This window comes from Hemitrygon akajei, chromosome 17, assembly GCF_048418815.1.
Source record: "Hemitrygon akajei chromosome 17, sHemAka1.3, whole genome shotgun sequence".
In the NCBI taxonomy this organism is placed as follows: domain Eukaryota; kingdom Metazoa; phylum Chordata; class Chondrichthyes; order Myliobatiformes; family Dasyatidae; genus Hemitrygon; species Hemitrygon akajei.
The window spans coordinates 11,639,425-11,653,617 of record NC_133140.1 but is presented as its reverse complement, the minus strand read 5'-3'; the positions used below and the strand labels follow the sequence as shown (position 1 = coordinate 11,653,617).

Here is a 14,193-nt window from a genome sequence, read left to right as displayed (position 1 = left end):
AGGAGATTAATGAATATAGTGTATACCCCTCAGTTAGAACTCCAGAATGTGTTATCTCATTGGATGCTGAGAAAGCTTTCGATAGAGTTGAATGTACATACTTATTTAGTACACTTGAGAAATTTAATTTTAGCCCACAATTTATATCTTGGGTTAAATTAAATTGATATATTATATATATTATGCCCCTACAGCTTCGGTACTTACTTAGGAGAGTCAAGATCTCCTTTTTGCAGCTGTTTCGTGGCACTAGGCAAGGTTGCCCTCTTAGCCCATTGCTATTTGATATTGCCCTGGAACCATTAGCTATTGCTATTCGTGACTCGCCTTCTATATTTGGCATTTCCCGCAGAAAAGCGATACACACGTTATCATTATATGCAGATGATTTGTTACTATATATTTTGAATCCTGAGAAATCCATTCCTGCTATCATATCTTTGCTCGCTCAGTTTAGCAACTTTACTGGTTATAAACTGAATCTTAATAAGAGTGAACTTTTTCCTTTAAATATGCAAGTTCCAATTTATAGACTCCTACCATTTAGATTGGTTACGGATTATTTTACGAAAAACATAAGGATTTATTTAACGTCAATTTTTTATCTTTAATAGACCAGGTTAATCAATCACTTATTAAATGGTCCTTACTGTCTATATCATTGATTGGTCGAATCAATGCTATTAAAATTATTATCTTACCTAAATTTTTATATCTTTTCCAAGCGGTACCAATCTTTATTCCTAAATCCTTTTTTGATATTATTGATTCTAAAATTTCATCATACATATGGCAAAATAAAAATCCTAGGCTAAGTAAAAAATACTTGCAGAAATTTTAAAAAAACGGTGGCCTGGCACCGCTGAATTTAAGATTTTATTATTGGGCAATTAATATTCGATACTTACTATTTTGGACACAAGATGTGGATATTAATGTCAGTCCACAATGGGTTAATTTTGAATGTAATTCTGTACAAGGATTTTCATTGACTTCCATTTTAGGGACTTTGCTTCCATTGGTTTTTTCTAAATTGAATAAACAAATGGTTAATCCAATAATTAAACATACATTTCGGTTTCAGTTTCGTAAATTTTTGGCTTGAATAAATTTATTTTATCAAATCCTATTATATCTAATTTTTTCTTTCAACACTCTGTCATGGATCAAGCCTTTCTGGTTTGGAAAATGAAGGGTATAATATGTTTTCGTGATTTATTTTTGGATAATTGTTTTATGTCTTTTGAACAATTGTCTAATAAATATAATTTGCCCAGATCCCATTTTTCAGATGCTTACAGATCAGAGATTTTTTGAATACGATGTTACCTACTTTTCCGATTTCATATCCAACTGATATCATGGAAAAAATTTTAGGCTTAGACCCCTATCAAAAGGGTTTAATTGCAATCATCTATGATATGATTATGAATATATAGCCAGATATATCCAATAAAATTTAAAATGAATGGGAGAAGAATCTTCAACTTTCTTTAACTTTAGAGAATTGGGAAAAAAAATTTCAATTAGTTTATTTTTCTTCTATGTGTGCTAGACATAACGTTGATTCAATTTAAAGTGGTACATAGGGCTCATATGTCTAAAGATAAATTAGCTCGTTTTTACTCTCATATAAATCTGATTTGTGATACATGTCATTCTGAGGTAGCCTCTCTGACTCATATGTTTTGGTCTTGCCCTTTTTTGGAAAAATTTTAGAAAGATATTTTTGATACATTCTCTACAGTTTTGCATATTGATTTACAACCTCACCCTGTTACTGCAATTTTTAGCTTACCAATGATTGATCTGCTCTCTTCAGCTTGGTGGATGATTGCATTTGCTACTTTAATGGCTAGAAGATCTATTTTATTAAATTAGAAAGAGATAAATCCTCCAACTACATCTCAATGGCTTCCTCAAACCATATTCTGTTTAAACCTAGAAAAAATTATAAGTGGTACCTTTGATCCCTTGGTTAAATTTGAGGAAACTTGGAGGCCTTTTATTCAATACTTTCATAGAATGTAATTTGACCTTTTCCGATTCCTTTATATTATTCATTAATTTGAGTAGAGGAGCGGAGTTGACGACACTAATATTTTTTTTGATATAATAGAATAGCCCAGCTTGCTTTTTTTTAAGTTTAGGCTTAGTTGTGTTTAGTTTAGTATATTTTGTTTTTGTTTTTTCAATTTGGGGATTTTTTTCCATATTTTTATTTTTTTTCTGGTATCCTGTTTATATTTAGGGTTTGGGAGGTCTATTATATGCTGTTACCTATAGTTTTTATTCATATGTTAACTGTCAGCAATGTAATCTCACTCCCTTTGTACTATTATGACTGTTATGTATCTGTTTTTGAAAAATTTAATAAAAAGATTGAAAAATAAAGGAAGTCCAGGATCCAGCTACAGAAGGCAAGGTGAAGGCCGAGGTCTTTGAGCTTCTTGTCAAGCCTAGAGGGAATTATGGTGTTGAATGCCGAACTGTAGTCCAAGAACAGCATCCTTCTTCTCCAGATGTGTAAGGACTCTTTTTCTGGAAATGATCATCACAAACAATAGCCTGTAATTTCCCTTTGGACTTGGAGGTAATTCGATACGGCAGAATCGGTTTTAAGAGCAAGGCGATTTAAGCTCCAGGTTGAATTGGAAAGGTTGGGTAAAGGCCGAATCAAGTTGACGGGATCCAGGCCCAAGAACACACCGAAGAGACTGAACCCAATGTTTGGACTATGATTTAAGTTCCATGATGAATCAGAAAAGTTGGGTACAGGCAGAATCGAGGTGGTGGGGTCCAGACACCAGAGCGTAACAAAGCAACTAAACCCGATATTTGGATGACAATTTAGGCGCCAAGCCAGACCGAAAAGGGTATTGGGACTCAAGGTGAGAGATAGGCCCGTTCAGCTCACTGCTCTGCTCTGTGCTGAATTAAGGGTCTGTGGACTAAGGCTCTCTTTGTGGAGCTTAATTAAAAATGCTATTTGCTTACATTTGTTTTTTTTTCCTCTGCACATTGGGTGTTTGATGGGTTCTACTTTTTTTTAAATGGGTTCTTTTAGGTTTCTTTGTTTTGTAGCTGCCTGTTAGAAGGTGACTCTCAAGGTTGAATAATGTATACATCATGTTGTTGCTGTTGTAGAGTGCCATCGACCCCGTAGATAGTGTGGAGCTTTTCATGGCAAGATACGGAAGTAGATTGCTAGGTCTTTTGTCCGCACGTATATTGCTGCTGCCCAGGTTGGGACCTGGCCAGATTTGAGCTCAGGACCATCACCTCAAAGTCCAGTGCTGTTGCCACTACACCAGCAGCTGGACCAATGTGTACGTACTTTGATATTAAATGCACTTTGAATTTTGAACATTAACATGATCAACATAGTAATTAAGTAGCAATAAAAGCTCTGGAACGATAGCCAGGCATTGCACATTTAAAAGGTACAGTTAGTTTTCTATGGAGGAAGTGATATAAGTAATTGGGAGTTGGGTTCCAGGAGAAAATACACCTTTCTTAGTTTTAAAGAGCAAGGAGACCATACTATAAATACGGACAGTTCAGATTAGTGCTACAAAATAATTTTAACTATTGAAAGTTAATCTTGCAACTGATTTGAGAAGATGTGTTGTAAAGTCGTCCCTTTATTCATTGACCATCAATGTTAAACAAACATTGAAAATATCCAGATCAGTGTAGATATTGAGCCCACAGGAAATAGCAGTACAGAACGTAGAAAACCTACAGCACAATACAGGCCCTTCAGCCCACAAAGATGTACCTTGGAAATTACCCAGGGTTACCCATAGCCCTCTATTTTTCTAAGCTCCATGTACCTATCCAGGAGGATCTTAAAAGACCCTATTGTATCTGCCTGCACCACCGTCGCCGGCAGCCCATTCCACGCACTCACCACTCTCCGAGTAAAAAAAACTTACCCCGACATCTCCTCTGTACCTACTTCCAAGCACCTTAAAACTGTGCTCTCTCATGCTAGCCATTTCAGCCCTGGGGAAAAGCCTCTGACTATCCACACGATCAATGCCTCTCATCTTCTTATACACCTCTATCAGCTCACCTCTCATCCTCCATCACTTCAAGGAGAAAAGGTGAAGTTCACTCAACCTGTTCTCATAAGCCATGCCCCCCAATCCAGGCAACATCCTTGTAAATCTCCTCTGCACCCTTCCTATGGTTTCCACATCCTTCCTGTAGTGAGGCAACCAGAACTGAGCACAGTACTCCAAGTGGGGTCAGACCAGGGTCCTATATAGCTGCAACATTACCTCTCGGCTCCTAAAATCAATCCCACAATTGATGAAGGCCAATGCACTGTATGCTTTCTTAACCACAGAGTCAACCTGCACAGCAACTTAGAGTGTCCTATGGACTTGGGCCCTAAGATCCCTCTGATCCTCCACACTGCCAAGAGCCTTACCATTAATACTGTATTCTGCCATCATATTTGACCTTCCAAAATGAACCACCTCACACTTATCTGGGTTGAACTCCATCTGTCATTACTCAGCGCAATTTTGCATCCTATCAACGTCCTGTTTTAGCCTCTGACAGCCCTCCACACTATCCACAACACCCCCAACCTTTCTGTCATCAGCAAATTTACTAACTCATCCCTCCACTTCAAGAGAAGGGGTCCCAGAACAGAACAGATCCCTGAGGCACACCACTGGTTACCAACCTCCATGCAGAATATGACCCATCTACAACCACTCTTTGCCAGTTCTGGATCCACAAAGCAATGTCCCCTGTTGAAGATCACTTTGTGTGATCATCCCATGCAGCAACAGAAACAGGAGTCTAAAAAGGCTACTGTAGATAGGAACTGCAATGGCCACTACTGACTGTTATATGATGGGCTTCACTATAAACTTCCTCTGTGTGACTGACCAGGAAGTACCCATAGAATTGTTGACCGTGTCCTAAATCATGGTCTGCCCATGCATTAGGCTGGTCAAAAAGTGCAGCCTAATATGACATGTTCATATGTGACACCAATTATTTGGACATTCAAGAATGAGAATCGGTAAGACACCCATTGCAAATTTACACCTGTATGTTATGTAACTGAGTTTGACACTCATGTATAAAATAGTACAGTTTTCCCTCTACAAATAATGTGTTACGGTAAATGTACTCTATGGAAATATACTTGTGTTTTCACAGAAAAAAAAGAAAACCTCCAGCTGTTCAATGCTGGACAAGGGACAGCAATTGTTCAGATGGTGCTAGAGAACAATGGCATACGCTTGTGTGGAATACAGACAGCTGTAATCAAAGACTGTACCATCTTCTCAAGTATTCGTACGGTCAGTATATTGACAATTAATAGGGTGTTGAAACTCCATCACATGGAAATGAAGCAGTGACAGGGTTAAAGAACTAGGGTACAGACAAATCGTCAACATTATACATGTAGGTTTTACAAAGAAATACTGTATTCCTTTTCATACACTTTTTCATGTTTCAATTTGTCTTTATTGTGATTAGAGGGTAATGGAGCTGGAGTCCAATGTGATACCACAAATTCATCCACATTGATGAAGCTGGCTTCAATATGTCTAAGACACGAAGACGAGGGAGGGATGTAGGGCAAAAGCTAACAGTCATGGTACCATGCAAGAGAGGTTCAAACATTACCATGTGTGCAGCCATATCAGACACTGGTGTTCTGGCATACTTCACAATGATTGGGCCATATAACAGTCTATACCTTATCATAGTCCTTGATGAGCTTTACAGACAACTCTTAGTGTCCAAGGAGAAATAAGATGCCAGGATTAATGGCCTACACTATGTCATCATAATGACAGAGAGGCAGCGACAATCCACATTTCAGGCCGAGACCCATCATCACTGTACTCCAGTGAGTATAGGTCCAGAGCCATCAAACACTTATACGTAACCCTTTCAATCCTGGAATCACTCTCATGAACCTCCTTTGATCCCTGTCCAATGTTAGCACATCTTTTCTTAGATACTTAGCCTAAAACTGCTTACAATACTCCAAGGCAGTCTGGCCAATGCCTCATAAAGCCTCAGCATTACGTTCTTGCTCTTATATTCTAGTCCTCTCAAAATGAATGTTAACATTGCATTTGCTTTCCTGACCACCAACTCAACCTGCAAGCTAACCTTTAGGGAACCCTGCACGAGGATGCCCACGTCCCTTAGCATCTCTGATTTCTGAATGTTCTTCCTGTTTGGAGACCAAAGTGCAAGACCATACACTTCCCTAAAATATATTCCATCTGCCACTTCTTTGCCCATTCTCACAATCTGTCTAATCCTTCTGCAGACTCCTTGCTTCCTGAACACTACCTACTTCTCCACCTACCTTTGTATCATCCACAAAGTTGGCCACAAAACCATCAACTCCATCATCCAAATCATTAACACATAACATGGAAAAATGTGATCCCAACACAGACCCCTGCGGAACACCAGCAGTCACCAGCAGCCAACCAGAAAAAGCCCTCTTTATTTCAACTCCTTGCTTCCTGCCAGTTAGCCAATCTGCTACCCATGCTGATATCTTTCCTGTAATCCATGGGTTCACAACTTGCTCAGCAGCTTATATACGGCTGTTGACAAAAGCCTTCTGAAAATCCAAGTAAACAACATCCACTGACTCTCCTTTGTTTATCCTGCCTGAATTCAAAGAGATTTGCCAGGCAAGATCTCCCTTTAAGGAAACCATACTGACTTTGGCATATTTTATAAAGTGCCTCCAAGTTCCCTAAAACCTTATCCTTAGCAATGAAGCTTTAAACTAAGTTTTGTTATATTATATGCCCTCCCTTTTCCTTTAATGCTATCTTTGACCTCCCTTGTCATCCAGAGTTACCTCATCCTCCTTTTAGAATAACTCATCTATCCTGCTGATGAAGTTTTTGAGGATATTGGGGATGCAGGGGTTTGTGCTCTGTCAGCATTAATTGCATCCAACACACACAAAATGCTGGTGGAACGCAGCAGCCCAGGCAGCATCTCTAGGGAGAAGCACTGTTGACGTTTTGGGCCGAGACCCTTCGTCAGGACTAACTGAAAGGAAAGATAGTAAGAGATTTGAAAGTAGGAGGGGGAGGGGGAAATGTGAAATGATAGGAGAAGACCACAGGGGGTGGGGTGAAGCTGAGAGCCAGAAAGGTGATTGGCAAAAGGGATACAGAGCTAGAGAAGGGAAAGGATCATGGGACAGGAGGCCTAGGGAGAAAGAAAGGGGGAGGGGAGCACCAGAGGGAGATGGAGAACAGGCAGAGAGAGGGCAGAGAGATGGGCAGAAAGAGAGAAAAAAAAGGAGGACGGGGTAAAAAACTAAATATGTCAGAGATGGGGTAAGAAGGGGAGGGCATTAATGGAAGTTAGAGAAGTCAGTATTCATGCCATCAGGTTGGAGGCTACCCAGCCAGTATATAAGGTGTTGTTCCTCCAACCTGAGTGTGGCTTCATCTTGACAGTAGAGGAGGCCAGGATAGACATATCAGAATGGGAATGAGATGTGAAATTAAAATGTATGGCCACTGGGAGATCCTGCTTTCTCTGGCGGACAGAGCGTAGGTGTTCAGTGAAACGGTCTCCCAGTCTGCTTTGGGTCTCACCAATATATAAAAGGCCACACCGGGAGCACCGGACACAGTATACCACACCAGCCGACTCACAGGTGAAGAGTCGCCTCACCTGGAAGGACTGTCTGGGGCCCTGAATGGCGGTGAGGGAGGAAGTGTAAGGGCAGGTGTAGCACTTGTTCCACTTACAAGGATAAGTGCCGGGAGGGAGATCGGTGGGAAGGGATGGGGGGGACGAGTGGACAAGGGAGTCGCGTAGGGAGCGATCCGTCATTTTTTGCTTTGCATGATTAATTGTACTTCTGCACTGTAAGGTTGTAAAATCGCTAAACTACTTCTCTGTTTTAATCAAGGACAGAACTGATTCTGTAAAGTGACATATGTGTGCGTGTCTGATAAAAACTGATCACTCCTTTCCCTGACCCTCTGTACCTTGTAGTTCCACAGGCTTTGTACTAAGAACCGGAAAACAATTCTATATATGAATAATGATGGTCTCTTTGAACTGTATAAATGTTGCTGTATGTAATCTGCTGACATAGGTCCAATACGAGCCTTCAAGGGGAGAGGAACTCTGTCACTCTGGTGTTTAGCTCTGTGCCTCTCGCTGGCGGAGTTTGAACAAATAAACTGGTGAACAGGATAAATAAAGAACTGTTTGTGGTGTGGTTATTGGTCTGGCGAATTTAAGTTTACACTGCTCCTTGTGAATTTCCTCCAGAAACTCCAGTCAATGCTGTTCTGCCATTATCCTGATAGTGTCCCCTTCTAATCAACTTTGGCCAGCTCCTTCCTCATGACTTTGTAATTCCCTTTACACCACTGTAATACTGATACATCTGACTTTAGCTTCGCCCTCTCAAGCTTCAGGGTGAATTCTATCATTTTATGATCACTGCCTCCTAAGGGTTTCTTTACTTTAAGCTCCCTAATCAAATTTGGTTCATTACACAACATCCAATCCAGAAATGCCTTTCCCCTAGTGAGCTCAACCATAACCTGCTCTATAAAGCCAGCTTATAGGCATTTTACTAATTCCCTTTCTTGGGATCCAGCAGCAATCTGATTTGCCCAACCTGCATATTGAAATCCCATATTTTCCCTTTTTCCAATTGTAATTTGTATCCATTTCCTGCTACTGTTCGGAGGCCTGCATATAATTTCCATCAGAGTCTTTTCACCCTTGTAGTTTCTTAATTCTATCCACAAGGATTCTACATCTTCTGATCCTATGTCACCTCTTTCTATGGATTTAAATTCACTTTTTGACCCAACCATCCCCCCCCCCGCCATACTGCCTGTCTTTTTAATACAAATGCTGTAATCTTGATGAAAACATGTGGCCCATCAAAGGTGGCTGTTAATTGTCCTGTATTTCTGTTAGCAGAGATATATTTATTTTTTTCCTAAAGGAGTGAGCAATTTTGTATTTGACCTTCATGTAACAACAGATAGTAAACTACTGAGATTATAGTGAAGATTGTGTGTTTTCATGCTGACATCCCATTCTGTTGCTCTTTCAATGTATTTTTATTGTATTTACAATAATGGACTAAATGTCCTGATTTCTGGCATTATACACGGTAAGCAACAAGCAGCACACTGTATGACTGACTACACTGTTATGTGAGGAGAATGGGCAGTATTTTGCCGGTGATTATCCTGTCACTGCTTATACGTGTTCATGATGTAATGCTGTGTGCTACTGTTTTAATTGGATTATTCACTTTTGCTGCAAGTATTTATTGCTTTAATGGGCTGAGTGTGTTTTGCAGAATGTGTTAGGGTTTTGCTGCTGTGTTGACTGAGAATGTCGATGCTGTTTTGACTTGCGTGGTTAAGAGATTGAGAACAACTGTGAGACATGCAGTCAGGAGGCCACCTCAGCATTTTTGACAGTTACTATTAGAACACTTAAAATGAACCAAGTGTGTGTACTGACTGCAGTGTAAAAAGGCAGTTACAGTTAGTGCAATAGCATAAGCAGTACAATTGCAATGCAGCAAGGAAAGTGTGTGCAGAAAGCAGATATTTCTGCCTCACAAAGGGCAAGTGAGACTGGTGAACTGCATAGACCCCAGAGTCTATGAACAATGTTCTGAAACTCCAGTTATGTATTTAAGCATGCTGAACATTAACATGATCAGTTTGGTATTCCAGTCTAAACGGATACTCTGAAACAATAACCAGGTACTGCACGTTGAAAGGCAAAGTTAGTTTCCGATGCAAGCAGTGATGCAATGGGATTTTGGAAATGGATCCCAGCAGAGAATACTGCATTCTCAGTTCTAAAGGACAAGTAGCTTTAATGAGACAATACTACAAATACAAAATGTTAAGATAACTGCTACCACATAATTGTAACTAATGGAAGTGGATCTTGCAACTGATTTTTCAAGATGCTTTGATGGTCAACGAATAAGGGACTATTTTACCATGTTAATCAAACACTGAAAATACCCAAGTCAGTGAAGCTTCCTCACCCACAACTTACTACTCTAAGCACCCATCTTTCAAGGGACCTATTCCACATCAAATAAAATTAGAATACCTCACATATTCGCAAGTTCCGCTATTTAAAATTATTTGCACAACTATCCCATCCCTCATCAACCTCTTGTAGTTGCTAACACCTTAATTACAGCAACAATGTATTTCCAAGGCATTTTGTCAAACATCTTCTGAGATCCAAGAGCAAAAATCAAATTAAATTTTCCAGTAATTGCATAATTTCTACGCAACTACAGAAAAACAGAATCCAACTCACAGCGGACAATTTGCTGTTATAGTGACTGCAAGAACATTTTCTCTGCTACAAAATGAATAGTTCCCAGTTAACAGCTTGCAATCAATGTTTAGACAGTTTACTCTTGCACGGGTTCTGCAGAACATACCTCGCTGGAAGGCATGTAGACTGTCTTTGTACTGGCATGTGAGGATGATGATAGTCCAGTCCACTTTTCTGGCTTGGGCACCGAAGTTTGGCTCTCCTGATACCAATGGCGCTCTGCCTACATTCGCCATTCTTACCAGTTTCTTCACCTCATGCCATCCAATTGCTTTTCAGATACATCACATGAGCAGGACACTTCCTGGAAATAATGCAAAATAATTATTCCATGGCAAATGATGGCAACTGCACAGATAAATACAAAATGGGACACTTAAAATCAAGGTGAAGGCAATGGATAACAAGAAAAGAACAAGCCCATGTAATCCATTTGGTTTCACACAGTAAAACTCAGTATATGTGGCTTTCCCAGGACTTTGATGGTGCTGGACTGATAGATTTTCCATTCTATTAAGTATTATTCCTATTTATACTCCAAAACAGTTAATTCACTTTTTTTTGGCATGCCGAACAGTAGTACAATAAATATATCAATGCAAGCTCAGGGCTCTGGTGTGACACAGGAGAGTGTGGGAACTGGGACCCCCAGTGTGTTAGGACAAGGGAAGGGTGTATTGCCTTGGAGTCATACAGGAAGCACTGGCACTGAGCCTCCAGTGCATCAGAGGCAACATGGGAATTAGCACCTGGATGTCTGATCATTTCAATAGCAGATTATTCAAGTTTTACTATACTCTGTTGCTGTTTAATTGTACAGTAATAAATAAATGGATGCATAGATAGATAGATATATAATCTGGTTTAAGATGGCATTACTGAAAGGGAGCTTCAGCTTACCGGTAGTTCAAAAGGCAAGAAATTCAACTAAAAACATTATTAATAACACTTATTCTGAAGTAAAATTGTGGTAATCTATCACAATAATGAAGAGGCGAACGAAGGCGAAGCAAATCCAAGAGCTGAGCCATGCTGGTGTACTGTAAAATCGATGCAGATAGAGTTGGAGTGAGTGATTCTTAGAGGAGAAATCGAGGCAGGGAGTTTCAATGCCCATCCAACCAACCCGATGTGAGGTTGGGTCGCTCTAAGCACCGAGCCAGTTTGGAGAGGTTGAGAACAGCTTTGGGCTGGGTTCTGAAGCACAGTGAATTGCTAGGCGGTAAGGTCTAGGCCTGGAGCCCTTCGCAGAAGAAGGGCCTGGGTCCTAATGCGAGGCATGATCTGCTGTTTAGACAATTTAAACATTGGCCAGATAGATGGGAAAAGCATAGTGTTGGGATCAAAGGAGTGACTCGAGCCTATTTTACTCGCTTTTTGGCGATGTTCATTCCTCTCTCTGTGACAGAGGCTGTCAGACTGCCCCAGCTGCTGTGCTTTGTGTCTATGAGCTTCACGGCGATTTGCCCCGTTAATACGATGAACTGAGGCTTTGGGCCTACTCAGGCTGCTCCTGTGATTCAAATCTTCAGGCACAATTTGGCTCGGAATGCTGTCGCTCACTCGTATTGTTCATACGATTTGTGTATTTTACTCTCTGCACTTTGGGTGTTGGTCTTTTTATTACATTGGCTTCTTTTGGGTTGCTCACTTTGTGGCTGTCCGTAAGTAGATAAATCTCAAGGTTGCATAATTTATATACTCTTTGATAATAAATGTTCTTTGAATCTTTGAATAACATGTACAAAGGACATTTATAATACGAACTGCCATACAGACCATTAATTCTTTCTGCCACTCCAGCACACCAACTGGAGCAGCAATACAAGTAAAGTTTTCAGAGGTAGCTTCATTACGAGTGTAAAAATAAAAATAGAAAAGATCCACAGGAAGAGCTCACTGGACAGAGAGAATGTAACCTCCAAGTGAAGTGAGGTTAGAGCCCAGGGATGAAGATTGGAGCAGGCAATCTACAATCTAATTGCATAAAATGAAGCTGAGAAATGTGCAGGCTGCAAAGTAATAATTCTGAAAGTCATTATCAAATGCTTCCTGTTCATACTTTTCTACCAAAGGAAAAAGACCTCTGATAAATCCAGAAGTATGCTCAGGTATGAAATGAAACCAGACTTCACTGTGAACTCAACACAACCCAGCCAGGTAGACAGGCTCTGCAGTGAAGTCATACATGGTAGTTCCTGCCCTGCTGGCACTTTCCCAGCTTGCTGTGAGCAATCACATCTACTACTAGTGTGCCATGTAGAGCTGGGGCCGCCAGGCTCCAGAAAACCTGGTTTAATCCAGACCACTGATGTGTGAAGTTCTCCCCATCTCCTCCCATGTGTAGATTGCTCCCGCAATAGTTTTATGGGAGAAGAATCAGGAAGGATAGTGATAGAGAATAGGATATAGAGAAAATAATTGAAGGCATGTCATTATGAAATTCTTTTGAGAGTCAGCATAGACGATGGGCCAAATTATTTCCTTCAATGTTGTAAGGAAATATGAATCCCAAACCACAGTACTGACCCTAATTCATTTATAGAAAAAACTATACTGGCAAGCTTATGGCTTCGGTAGTACCCACAAGCAGATTTTCCAGACTAGTGGATACCGCTCTTACTCCAATTCTCTTAATACACTTCTTATAAGATTTTACACAGCAGTATAATAAATTTTCCTGTGAACCAGGCAAGTCTAAAGGGAATTTGGGAAATGGGGCCCAAACAAAGTTAGGGGTAGAAATAGAAATCAGGGTTCCAGTAAGTTTAAAAAGACAGTGGGAAACAAAACCAGGAGGGCCAGATGCTAAAGCATCAGGATTTCTGAAAAATCAAAAAGCAGATCATAATATATTTCTAAAGATCTACTGAAATCCAAGTCAATCTCAACATCAGAATTAATATTTTCTTTTTAATACTTTATCCAACTCCGAAATGTACAGTCTGGCCCTACCGGACTTGGGTTTGGTGGGCTGTAACTTAAACATTCTGCATATACGGAAAGTAAAGTGAGTTTAGCTACTGACATTTTAAAAACAGAGCTATACTAATAAAAAAAGAGGAAATCACAAGACCATAAGACATAAGAGCAGAATTAAGCCATTCAGCATATTGAGTATTCTCTGTCATTCCATCATGACTGATTGATAATAAATCATGTCTTGTTCATTTTTCTTCTCAACCCCATTCTTCTCCCGATAACCTTTTGATGTCTTTATTAATCAAGAACCTATCGATGTCCACTTTAAATTTACCTAATGAATTGGCCTCCACAGCCGCCTGTGACAATGAATTCCACAGAAGTGTTGTCAGAGCTGTATTATTCCTCCACATAGCATGCAAGTGTAGTCCTAACAAAGATGCCCTTTATTCAAATGAATGCAACAGCATAAACCTGCTTATTTACTCCCTAGTGTTTGCATACCGAAGCAGCAGGTCCAGCAGATGGCTCCTGACGAAGGGTCTCGGCCCAAAACGTTGACTGCTCGTTTCCACGGATGCTGCCCGACCTGCTGAGTTCCTCCAGCTTGTTGTACGTGTTGCTTTGACCCCAGCATCTGCTGTGTACTTTGTATTTGCTATCTCATTGGCTCTTCAGACAACCCTGGAACATTTGGCATACATCAGCATGCTCTCTATCGATTGCAGCTCAGCATTTAATACCATTACCTCCTCAAAACTAATCAGGAAACTTTAAGATTTGGGCCTTAATGCTCCTTTGTGCAACTGAACCCTGGATTTCCTCACTTGCAGACTGCAGTCAGTTTGCATTGGCAAAAATATTGCGAATCACTGATAAATAAACTTCATGATTCTG

At 40.2% G+C, this 14,193-nt stretch overlaps 1 protein-coding gene across 4 annotated transcripts in view; it reads right to left on the bottom strand.

Annotated features, from left to right (window-relative positions):
* fcsk (fucose kinase) overlaps positions 1-14,193 on the bottom strand; it is a 387,988-nt gene that overhangs the window by 357,540 nt on the left and 16,255 nt on the right. For 3 of the 4 annotated variants that reach the window (XR_012101869.1, XM_073069669.1, XM_073069671.1), the window contains exon 2: positions 10,481-10,678. Coding sequence is in view for 3 of the 4 variants with exons in the window: in XM_073069669.1 (XP_072925770.1) it covers positions 10,481-10,610 (130 nt within the window). In the remaining variant the exon portion in view is untranslated. The remainder of the gene's footprint in view (positions 1-10,480; positions 10,679-14,193) is intronic. The other variant, XM_073069670.1, reaches the window with a different exon arrangement.